General features: G+C 37.6%; 1 protein-coding gene across 8 annotated transcripts in view; it reads left to right on the top strand.

The window, feature by feature from the left end:
* The window catches only part of LOC138736041 (transcriptional repressor CTCF-like), a 332,424-nt gene that overhangs the window by 127,904 nt on the left and 191,657 nt on the right, over positions 1 to 12,863 (top strand). For all 8 annotated transcript variants that reach the window (XM_069884866.1, XM_069884865.1, XM_069884863.1 and 5 more), the window contains one exon: positions 12,147 to 12,280. In XM_069884866.1, the coding sequence (XP_069740967.1) occupies positions 12,147 to 12,280 (134 nt within the window). The remainder of the gene's footprint in view (positions 1 to 12,146; positions 12,281 to 12,863) is intronic.

A 12,863-nucleotide genomic window follows, 5' to 3' on the forward strand; every position in this document is an offset into this window, starting at 1 on the left:
GAGGAGCAAAATAAATTAATAAAACCATTTGAAATAGAAGAAATACAGGAGATATTAAAAAAAACTACCGAACAATAAAATGCCGGGAGAGGATGGACTCCCAATAGAATTCTATAAAACATTTAAAGACTTATTAATTCCTCCTCTCCTGGAAGTAATGAACCAGATTAAAAAAACACAAAACATGCCAGATTCATGCAAAACAGCAATAATTACAGTAATACCAAAGACAGGGAAAGATCCACTAACACCAGCATCGTATAGACCAATATCTCTTCTTAACACAGATTATAAGATAATAGCTAAACTATTAGTAAACAGATTGGCTGACTGTGTACCAAAAATAGTAAAACTAGATCAAACTGGATTTATTAAAAAAAGACGAACAACGGACGATATCTGTAAATTTATTAACTTAATCCATGCAATACAAGGAAACAAAACTCCAACGATAGCGGTTGCTTTAGACGCAGGGAAAGCCTTTGACAGAGTAGAATGGAATTATTTATTCAAAGTACTACAAAAATTCAACCTACCAGAGAAATATATTAATTGGATTAAAGCATTATATAAGGGACCATTGGTGAAAGTGACAGTAAATGGATATATATCAAACCAATTTAAATTAAGCAGATCAACAAGGCAGGGATGTCCACTATCTCCCTCACTGTTCGCGTTAGCTATAGAACCACTAGCAGAACTGATAAGAACAGAAAATAAAATGAGTGATAAAAATAAAAGGGAAGGAATATAAAATCAGTCTATTTGCAGATGATGTCATAATATACTTAACAGAACCAGAAATATCAATAAAAGAATTACATAGGAAATTGAAGGAATATGGAGAAGTATCGGGGTACAAGATCAACGCAAATAAAAGTGAAGCAATGCCAATGAATAATGGGGATTTCGCAAAGTTTAAGAAAGAATCACCATTTAGATGGCAAACACAAGCAATACGATACCTAGGTATACAACTAGATAATAATCTCGGCCATCTATACAAAGTAAATTATTAGCCATTAATGAAAAAATTACAAGACGACTTCGAGCACTGGAAAGACTTACCACTAACACTGATAGGAAGGATAAACTGTATTAAAATGAACATCTTCCCAAGGATACAATACCTATTTCAATCGTTACCAATTCACCTAACAGAGAAATTCTTCAATGAGCTAAAAAAAATAATAAGGAAATTCTTATGGAAAGGGGGGAAACCGAGGATAGCACTAGATAAATTAACAGAATGGTACAAACAAGGAGGCTTACAGCTACCAAACTTTAAGAATTATTATAGAGCAGCACAGTTAAGATATCTATGAAATTTTTATCAAACAAGGGAAAAACCGGATTGGACCAGATTAGAGCTAGATAAAATAGGGGAGAAGATCCCTGAACATATACTAGAAAAGTGGGATGAAAAGTTGGTGCAACATAGGAATTCACCAGTATTGCACCATCTGCTCAACATTTGGAAGAAGATTCACATAGAATGGAATAAAATAAATTATCAACTACCAAAATTAATATTGACACAAAATCAACTAATCCCTTTCACAATAGATAACCTTTCCTTTAGAGAATGGGAGAGAAAAGGGATCAAAAGAATAGAAAATTGCTTTTCGGGAAATAAATTATTATCTTTTGAACAAATGAAGGACAAATATAATATAACTCATGATACAATGTTTGCATACCACCAACTGAAAACCTACTTGAAGGACAAATTGGGAAACAGTCTGAGGTTACCAGAAGGAAGCAATTTTGAATATGTGATTACAGACACAATGATAATTAAAAAAATTTAACAAACATGTACATCAAACTGCAAGAAAAGGAGAACAAGGAAACAAGGTATAAACCTAAACAAAAATGGGAACACAATCTAAACATAAAGATAAAGAATGAAACATGGGAAAAGCTATGCTCCGGAACTATGAGAAATACAATAAACAAGAGGTTACACATGATACAATATAATTGGTTACACAGGCTATACATCGCACCCAAAAGTTAAATAAATGGGACCCAACTGTATTAGACAGATGTTTTCGCTGTAAGAAGGAAACGGGAACAACAATACATGCAATTTGGGGATGTGAGAAAGTGAAAAAATTTTGGGAAGATCTAAACCAGATATTAAATAAAATCACAAAAAGCAATATACCAAAAAACCCAGAGATCTTCCTCCTAAGTAATATAAGAAACAAAGAATTTGGACTCGACTTGGATGGAGCACAAAAAAGATTTGTTATGATAGCCCTAACTGTAGCAAAAAAATGTATTATGTCAACCTGGAAATTAGAAGACAACCTGAGAATACAGCAATGGTACATAGAAATAAATAAATGTATTCCATTGAAAAAAATAACATATATTTTAAGAAATAACATCACAATATTCGAACAAATATGGGAACCGTATGTGGTACATAACAGAGAAATCTTACCACAAACTTCCACCACCTAAAATGACAGAAGGAGAAGACAACGAAATGAACCGACCCAGTATGTAAAAGTAAAAGATACAAATTTCTTGTTTATTTTTATTAAGTGACGACATTGTTTAACAGGTTTAATGTATCAATAGATTGAACTTTGAATAAATGGGGAGGGGGGGTTAGGGAGGGAGGGAAGGGAGGGCGGAAAAAGGGGAGAAAATGGCATTGTATATATTCTTTTTTTTTTAAACTTTATTTAAGATTTTATAACATGAATAAAATAGAAGATTACATTTAAAAAAAAATAAAAATAAGATAATAAAATTACTGTACCACATCGGTAAACTAAATAAACTAACCCCCCCAATGATTATTACACAACATTAATAACCTAACTTAAAATTAGTCTAACCCCCCCAAAATAAAGAGTGAAGAGTTAATAAAATTAAAAATATTATATATAAGAAAAAAAAGCCCACTTACAAAAAAAAGATAAAACATAACAAGTAAAGATACTAACAAAAAAAGTTATCAATACTAAAATATCACACTTAAAAACATATTTTAAGCAAACTTAAATGCATATATTTAACAAACGGAGTCCACTTTAACCTATAAAAAGACATCCTATCCTGAATTGAGAAAGATATCCTTTCCATGGTCAAACAGGATTTCATCTCCAAATGCCACCTATCTAAAGTTAATATATTTCTATCTTTCCAAGTAAGTGCTATACATATCTTGGCCACAGCTAAAGCTAAATAGATAAAGGAAATCTGATAATCCTTTAAACCTAAATCAATTAGTGATTGCATATTCCCTAATAAAAATATATTAGGATCTAATACAAGACAGATATTATATAAACTATTAAGTATAGATTGAATACCTTTCCAAAACTGTTGCAATCGATCACAAAGCCAGACAGTGTGCAAAAAAAGTATTAGCCATCTGGTCACAACGAAAACAGCAATCCGACTTACTAAGGCCAAACTTTTTTAAATTTAAAAATTCCTCATTAATTTCCTTTTGGCTAAAAGTAATACCCGATTTCTTTCTAATTGCTGGTATAATCCTAGATAATTGTTCCTTTTTTAACTGCCATGACAAAACTTTATGAGCTTTTTCACCTCATTCATAAAACTTATGTTTAGTTCGGTTCATTAAACATTCAAACCGATAAGTTTGTAATTCATTATATTTAAATTTTAAATTAGTTAACCGATTCTTTTGCATTTCAGTAGCACTTTTTTGAAATTCTTTTTCAGTAGCAGTTATCTCTTTAAGTCTCTCTCTCTTTACTTTAGAAGCATAACTGATAATTTGACCTCGTAAAAAAGCTTTCATTGCATCCCATAAAACAAAATGACTAGAAACAGAATTAGTATTGTTACTAATAAAAACTTCAAATTGTTGTTTTAAATAACTAATAAATTCTGGTTTTTGTAATAACATAGTATTAAATCTCCATCTTGGAGCTCTCTGAACATCTTGTGAACTCTGATATTCTAATAATAATAAAGAATGGTCCGAAACCAATCTTGCCTTATAATCCACCGATTCAACCCTATCCTGCAAATGTGTTGAAATTAAAAAATAGTCAATTCTAGAAAAATAATTATGGCACGAAGAATAAAAAGAAAAATCTTTCTCTGTAGGATTAAATCTTCGCCAAATATCAACTAAATTCAAATCTGACATCATATTAGTTACTTGAACTGCCATCTTAGATTTCTTAATTACTCTTGGATACTTGTCCAATAAAGGCTCCAATACCACATTTAAATCTCCCCCAATCATCACATTGGAATTTGATTGTCCAAGTAATAAAGACATATATCCACAACAAAAGCTGTATCCTCAAACTTCGGAGCATAAACATCAAGCAAAGTCCAAGCTTCATTAAAAATTGTACAGTTCAATTTTAATAATCTTCCACCATTTTTCTCTTCATTCTGTAACTAAAATGGTAAATTCTTGTGCACCAAAATTGCGACTCCTTTTGCCTTTGAATTAAATAAAGAATAAAAAACTTGTCCAACCCATTCACGTTGAGTTTCAAATGTTCCTTATCTGTTAAATGAGTTTCCTGCAAAAAAGCCACATCAACTTTTAATTTTTTTAAGTAAGCAAGTACTTTCTTACGCTTAATAGGATTATTTAAACCCTGGACATTAAAAGAAGCAAACTTCAATTTAGACATTCCTTACAACAACTCAACAACCAAAAAAAAAGAAGAAAGGAAAAAAAAGAAACAGAGAAGGAGAAAAAAAAGAACCCCCCCCCCAAAAAGAAAGAGGAAAAAAAGGAAAAACCCCTCCCCTTATTCCCTCTTAAAACTACAATCAAAAACAAAAAAAAGAAAAGAAAAAAAAAATATTCATTTTAAAAAAAGTAATAAAAAAAAACTTCACTCCTTAACCCAAAAATTAAGAAAAAAAAACAGGCAAGAGGTCAACTACCTCCTCCTGTTTTGCTGTGCGTTTCTAATAGCCACACGTAAAATTGTCTCTCTATCACAGTAGTTTAAGCAATGGACCAGAACAGGTCTTGGATTCTGTCCTGAAAAAGGTTTCCTTCTCAAAGCTCTATGAGCACATTCCAATATTAAACCTTCGGGGAACTTGTCTTGTCCTAACACTCGTGGAATCCATTCAGTTAAAAATTTTCTTGGATCTGGCCCTTCTATGTCTTCTGGCAAACCATTTTTACGTTGTTCCGTCTAGATTGATTCTCCAAATAATCAACCTTTTTTGCTAAATTTTTATTCTGAATCTGCAATGTTTCAATTGTTTTGTTTACATCTTGCAATTGATCTTGTACGTCAACTAAACCTTGATCACACATATCAAGTCTTTCATTAGTTTCAAGTTTAAAAGCTCCGTAGTCAGCCATCTGTTGAGTGTTAATATCCACCAATGTATTAAGCTTGGAATAGACCTGGGTCATAGAATTACCTAGCTGTTTCATTGAAGAATATAACTTAAATTCAAGAGTCTTGATAAGTATATCAGCAAAGGTAGATTCAGACATAGTAGGATCCTGCTGTTTCTGAGAGACCAAAGGATCTTCTGTCCCTTCCCTTGGCTTAGCAGCCTTTCTTGCAGTATGGCTCCGTGTAGAATCCCCTGCCACAGCCCCCTCAGCAATATCAGGAGGCTGATAGTCAGGGTTATCTTTAAGCCATATCTCATCAAAGCCTTCATTATATCTAAACCTGGGGAAACCGTCATAACTGGTGGTGCATTTTGCAGTGCCACCGCTATATCAATCGGAGGTCGGCTCTTTAACTCTCTAGCTGGTGGCGTCCCAGCTGATTCAGCTGTCAAACTCTCAGCAACAGCGCTCAGAGCGGGTGTTGTTTGAAATACACGCGCCTGGCCAGCCCTTTGTTCCAAAGGCTGCCGGGCATCATCTTTAAAGAGCCCTACCGGTACAGAACGAAGTTCCAATGCCGAATCCTGCACTTCTTCTCCTGGATCCATTCCACGCTGACTCCTGGCTTCTTGTAAACAGGTAGGCTCAGATAATTTCGGGAAATGTAATTTTTTAACAATCTGTTGGCGTTTTCTTGTACTTTTTTTTAGCAAATGTACCATTAGATATTAATTCAGCACCTCTTACTATTTATAAACTTTTTAAAGAATTTTAACGGGCACTTATAAACAAAACAATAACTCAGAGTCAGGAGAGGACTGGAAGGCACGTCTGTTCCTTACGCCATCTTGCCACGCCCCCGCACTGTATATATTCAAGAGAAAAATGTCTGTATGTATTTTGGTCGGTATGGTTCATAGTGTTAAAAATAAAAAAAAATTTAAAAGTATAAATGTGAGAATTAAACAAATGATAGCTGCCTCCCCATTCTCACTAGCAGGCATGGCACATTGATTAACTGAAAGGTACAATTAACTCTTAACACTAATGAGTGAGACATAACAGCCTTTCTCGGGTATGCGCTACAACAGCTCCCCACCCTTTATCGGGATACACCTTTGTGGTGAATGTCTGCCAAGCTGCCTGTCTCCCCTCTGGCGAGCCTTGCTGTACTAACATTGGCTGTGCATTATCTCTACTGTTAAGGACACTCCCCTTGGATATAACTGTACATGCATCTATTGTCTTTCATTATTGTACCATGAGTTTCTGCTAATAAAAGCCATGATTATTGTTTGACCACATTGTCTTTGTCTACTTCATCAACTGGCACTTCAACCTTACAATTGGTTCTCCAGTGTCACCCATGGCTCACAATCTAGAGTTGGGCTTAGGGTTTGCCCCAACGCGAAAACAGAGTTTTATCCTACAGCCGGCTAGGGAACAGGTCCAGAGAGGCGTATGTGACTATGAGTGAGGATGAGGACCAAGTGGAAGGTCTCTTTACCTGTGGGTGGGTCTGATCTTGATTGACTTAGGGAAGACTTTCAATCTGCCTCCTGCCAGACTGGTGAGATGACCCTCTAGGAACAAGCACATTGAAATGTCTTTGTTCGGGCAAGTTTCCTGTCCAACATTGGATAATCCTCTGGATAACAGGCCTGTAGGAAAGAAAGGAATCTCAGGGTTGTATGTAATATCATGCATATACTCTGACAATAAATTTGAACTTTGGTAATAGGTGGATCCAGTTGGGAGGGTAGAAGAGGAAAAAATGAGAAGGGGAAAGGGTTGCTCTCTGATAGAAGGAAGGGAAGTGGGTGGGGAGCTGGAGGAAAGGAGACAGAGAGATAAGAAAGAGAGAGACTAAGGTAGTTTTGATGGGGTTAATGAAAACGGGAGAAATCGATTAATTTGTCGCAGGTTCAGCAGACTTGTTTAACTTTCTCACATGCGTGGCTTATGAATTGAAAACTCAGTGTCACTATTTTTACTGTTTTCTTTGAACTGTTTCTGCGGGGAATGGTGAGAGGGGTAAATGAAACTTCTATCTCAGGTTGAAATATGGTAATAACTTTTATAACTTCCTTGTAGCTCAGTTAGGAGCTGATTAACCATAAGAATGTTACATTAGTTCCCCTTCTGAGGACTTTAGTATAACATTTAAATTGGGATTTAGTGCAGTATTAGATCCAGAGTCAGGTGTGCAACACCAGCGACACAAAGCGCATGTGGCAAGGTATAATAACAATAACAGATCACAAGACAACCTGGTGAGTCAACGACAATGACACACCCCTTCTGGAATGACTGAACTTCTGTGCACGGTTCAATGGGAAGAACAGGCTGATGCCAAATAAAGCTCCATCGTTCCCTGAAGAACAGGCTCCTTGCATAGCTGCGGCCAAAGTGAGGAGAATACTATCCAGGGTGAGCACACACAAGGCAGCGGGTTCAGACCAGCATATCAATTCGGGTACTGAAGGACTTTGCTGACCAACTGATGAACGTCCTTTCAGAGTTCTTCTACATGTCATTGCAGCAGTCCATGGGTTTCAAGGCAGCGATAACTTCCCAGTGGCACCGACCTCCACCATTTTGAAATGCTTGGAGTATCTGGTGATGGATAGTATCAAAGCGCATCCACCAGAGATACTGGACCCATTTCAATTCGTCTACAGATGGAACCATTCCACTGACAATGCCATGCCCCTCCACTCTCTTGACCCTCCTGGAGAACAATACTTCATACATTAGATATAGGAAGCAGCAAATAGGAAGGGCTCATGAGAAGTATATGGTAGCCAGGAAGGAGCTTAAGAAAGCACTTAGGAGAGCTCGATGGGGGCATGAGAAGGCCTTAGCATGTAGGATTAAAGAGAACCCCCAAGGCGATCTATGTGTGTGTGAAGAACAGGATGACGAGAATGAAGGCAGGGCCATTAAAGGATTAAGGAGGCAACATGTGCCTCGACATGGAGAAGGTTTGAGAGATCCTAAATGAATATTTTGCTTCAATATTCACAAGAGAATAAGGCCTTGATCAGGATGAGTTCAGAATAGAACAGGCTTGTGTGCTGGTGATGTTGAGATTAAGGTAGAGGAAGTGTTGGATCTTAAAAACATTAAGATTGATAATTCCCCGGGGCTGGATGCAATATCCCCTAGGTTGCTGTGGGAAGTGAGGGAAGAGATAGTTGGGGAAGTGGTTATGATCTTTGAGTTTTTTTTTGCCATGGGAGGTGCCAGAGAATTGGAGAATGGCAAATGTAGTCCCTTTGTTTAAAAAAGATAATAGGGAGAATCCTGGGAATTATAAATTGGTGAGTCTTACATCAGTGGTGTGCAAACAAATGGAGAGGATTCTCAAGGATAGGATCGATGAGCATTTGGAGAAGTACCCGTCTACTCAAGTGTAGTCAGCGTGGCTTTGTGAAGGGAAAGTCATTCCTTAAAAGGAGGTAACCAAACATATTGATGAGGGTAAGGCAGTAGATGTGGTCTTTATGGATTTTAGTAAGGCACTTAACAAGGTCCCCATGAGAGACTCATTCAGAACGTCATGAGGCATGGGATCCATGGAACCCTTGGCTGCATGGATAAAAATTGGCTTGCATGTAGAAAGCAGAGAATAGTAGTGGAAGAAAAGTATTCTGCCTGGAGTCATTGACTAATGGAGTTCCAAAGGGGTCTGTTCTGAGACCCCTGCACTTTGTGATTTTTATAAATTACCTAGATGAAGAGGTGGAAGGATGGATCAGTAAGTTTGCAGATGATACAAAGGTTGGAGGAGTTGTGGATGGCGCTGAAAGTTGTTATAGGTTATAAAAGGATATAGACGGGATACAGAGATGGGCGGAAAAGTGGCAGATGGAGTTCAATCCAGTTAAGTGTGTGGTGATGCATTTTGGAGGGACAAACCAGAAGGCTGAGTACAGGATTAATGGTCAGGTACTTAAGAGTGTATATGAATAGATGGACCTTGGGGTACAGATCCATACATCATCCCTCAAGTTCACCACGCAGGTTTATAGGATAGCTAAGAAGGCCGATGGGGTATTGGGATTCATTAATAGAGGGATTAAGTTTAAGAGTCAAGAGGTCATTTTGCAACTCTATAAATCTCTGGTGAGCCCACACTTAGAGTATTGTTTTCAGTCTGGTCACCTCATTTTCGGAAGGATGTGGAAACTATAAAGAGGGCGCAGAGGAGACTTACCAGGATGTTGTCTGAATTGAAAAATATGTCTTATGAGGCAAGGTGAACAGAGCTGGGACTTTTTGGAGTGAAGAAGGATGAGAGGATAAGATGAGATGGCTTTCTGATACAAAGATAGATGGAGGGGCAGGTAGTGAGGAGGAAATGGAGAGGTTGCAGAGATACTTGGATTAGGAGAAAAGGCAAAGAAACAAATGAAATACAATGTTGGAAAGCATATGCTTTGGTAGAAGGAATAAAAGGGCAGACTATTATTTGGATGGGGAGAAAATTAAAAATCCGGAGGTGAAAAGGGACTTTGAAAGAGTCATCATGCAGGATTCCCTAAAGGTCACCTCCAGGTTGAGTTGGTGTTGAAAAAGGTAAATGCAATGTATGCATTCATATTGGAGGAATAGGATATAAGAGCAGGAATGTGATGTTGAGGCACAGTTTTGGACTCCTTTTTTAAGAAAGGATATACTGGCATTGGAGAGGGTTCAGTGAAGATTCACAAGAATTATTCCTGGAATGAAGGGATTAGCATATGAGGAAAATTTGATGGTTCTTGGTCTGTTCTCCTTGGAATTCAGAAGAATGATGGGGATTTCATAGAAGCATTTGAATGTTAAAAGGCTTGGATAGTGTAGATGTGACAAAGTTGTTTACCATGGTAGGGGAGTCTTGGACAGGAGGGCACAATATCAAGATTGAAAGAGAGATGTGGAGGAATTTGATACTACAGGCAGCTATGAAGCCAGGTCACTGGGTGTATCTTAAGGTAAAGATTGATAGGTATTAGAATAGTCAGAGTATGAAAGGTTACTGGAAGAAGGGCAGTAGGGGTGAGAATCGATCAGCTCTTGATAGACTACCAATGGGCCAAATAGCTTACTTCTATATCTTATGGCCTGTGTGCTCAGTCTGCTCCTGTTCACACTATTGACCCACTACTGCAACTCCAAGAGAAGTCATCAAGCTTGTAGATGACTCATCAGCAACAACGATGAGTTGCAATACAGAGAAGAGGTGGAAAGTCTTGTGAAATGGTGTGATAATAACAATCTGAGTCTCAACGTGGACAAGATGAAGGAGATGCTGACCACCCTCTACCACATATTAATTGCTCTATATTGGAGAAAAGTGAGAGCACCAAGTTACTCAGAGTTCACTTTAGAAGTGACCTAACCTGGACATACAACAACAATTCCTCACTTGTGAGGAAGACTCAACAGCATCTGGACTTCCTTTGAAGGCTGAGGCAGGGAAGGCTACCATTCTGTCAACTTTCTACAGCAGTCACTATCCTCAAGGACCCCACCACCCAGGCCATGCTCTCTTCACTCTGCTACCATTAGGGAAAAAGTTACAGGAGCCTGAAGACGAGAACTCAGTGGCACAAGGACAGCTTGTTCCTCTGCCACCAGATTCCTGAATGAACAATGAATCGCAGACTCTATCTCACTTTTTCTTTTTCTTGTACTATTTTTATTTGAAATGTGGTTTATATAAACGTTTGTACTGTGATACTGCCACAAAACAATACATTTCGTGACATGTTCATGACAAGAAATCTGATCTGATTCTCTCTATCGAAAGCATCCTGGCTGCTGCATTACAGAATGGTATGGTTGCTCTAGAGAACATCAGATCAGAGGTAAATTCACAAGACCATAAATGCAGCAGTGTGGATCCCTCTGCCCATCGATGTGATTTGCTGGTATCGTTATTGAAAGAGTGCTCACAAACTCTGAGAACTCCTACCACCCCACATGCAGCATCTTCTAGGTACTACCATCAGGAAAGAGATACAGAAGCATTAGAGCCAGAACCATCAGGCTGAGGAACAGCTCTCCATAGGCAGTGAGATTGTTGAATGACTATTTAACTGCTAAAACAACTCTATGTCTCTACTATTTAGTAATAATATTTTTATTAAGTCTATGTACAGTGTACATGTATCATTTGTATATGTGTTGGCATCATTCTGCACCATAGATTGGAGAAGGTTGTTTCATTGGGTTGTACTGGTATAATCGGATAATAAATAAACGAACTTGAATGATTTTTCACTGTTGAACAAAACAGAAACCAAAGTTCCATTTATTCTGTGAGTGGATCCATAAGATCTTTGAAATTATTTCAAAGAACATAAGGTCTGTTTGTATTCCTTGGGATTTGGGTATTCTTTTTCCTTGGTGTTGTTGATGAACCATTACTGTCAGAAAATTGCTGCTTGGTTCCCTTTGTTGGAGCAGTGCTTTACCTCAAAAATAGTTCACTGGCTTGATGCTCTGAGATTGTGAAACAGATAAATTCTCTTTTCTTGCGAAATGTGAACATTTTGACAAAAAGATACCTGGATTATTTTGGATTTTGTGATAGCTTGTTCTTAAGATTTTTTTAAAAATGCTGAGGCAAAGGATGCCAACACATCTGTACTGATATATATACAACTGACAAAGGGCCCGGGGCTGAAATGTTGCTTACACTTTACTTTCTATGGATGCTACATGACCTGCTGAGTTTCTCCAGCATGTTTGTGTTTTGTAATCAGTGCTTCTTTCCTTTCAGTTTATTGATCTTTCTGCAAACAAATCAGTAAGTTTACTTCAATCTTTCTTTTAGGCACAAGGCCACACAAGTGTCCGGACTGTCCCATGGCTTTTGTTACAAGTGGGGAAGTCTTGAGACATAGGCGTTACAAGCACACTCATGAGAAGCCCTTCAAATGTTCAGTCTGTGATTATGCTAGTGTGGAGGTGAGTGCAATAAGTAGTAGGTTTCAGATTTTGGCAGATTTTCATTTCCATGTTTCTGAGGCTTCATTAATACCCAAGCACACAATAAATGGAAAGGAAAAAAAAACCCAAAAGCTATCAGGTATGAGATCCTTTCATTTTATTCAGAGATTCACTTGGGTTTCTTTCGAAGGAGAAAACTTACTTACCTTAAAGCAAGCTCAAAGTGATGCAACTTTGCAAAGTAGGGAAGGTTGTTCAGTCCAGTCAATCCTTCAATGTACCTGCAGGTATATTGGCCTATCAGGCAGAGCAACAAAAAACAACCTGTCATGCTGACTATATTCAGTTCAGAAAACCCATGTAAAGCCTGATTGTCCAGGAAGGTAAGTTGGTTTTTTCCAGATGGGCTGGAAGACTTCTGATCATTTGGATTGTGGTCTAAAATCTTTCAGACACTGCTCACACTTTTTCTGCAGAAGTAACGTTTATGACCGTCTGCTTGAGTAGAGAGTACCATTGACTTCCCTAATGCTGCGGTGAACAGAAAATTGGGATATGAGGCTCTGATAACTTTGAACGATATAAAATACAGGAGGTTCTC

This window comes from Narcine bancroftii, chromosome 6, assembly GCF_036971445.1.
Source record: "Narcine bancroftii isolate sNarBan1 chromosome 6, sNarBan1.hap1, whole genome shotgun sequence".
Lineage (NCBI taxonomy): Eukaryota > Metazoa > Chordata > Chondrichthyes > Torpediniformes > Narcinidae > Narcine > Narcine bancroftii.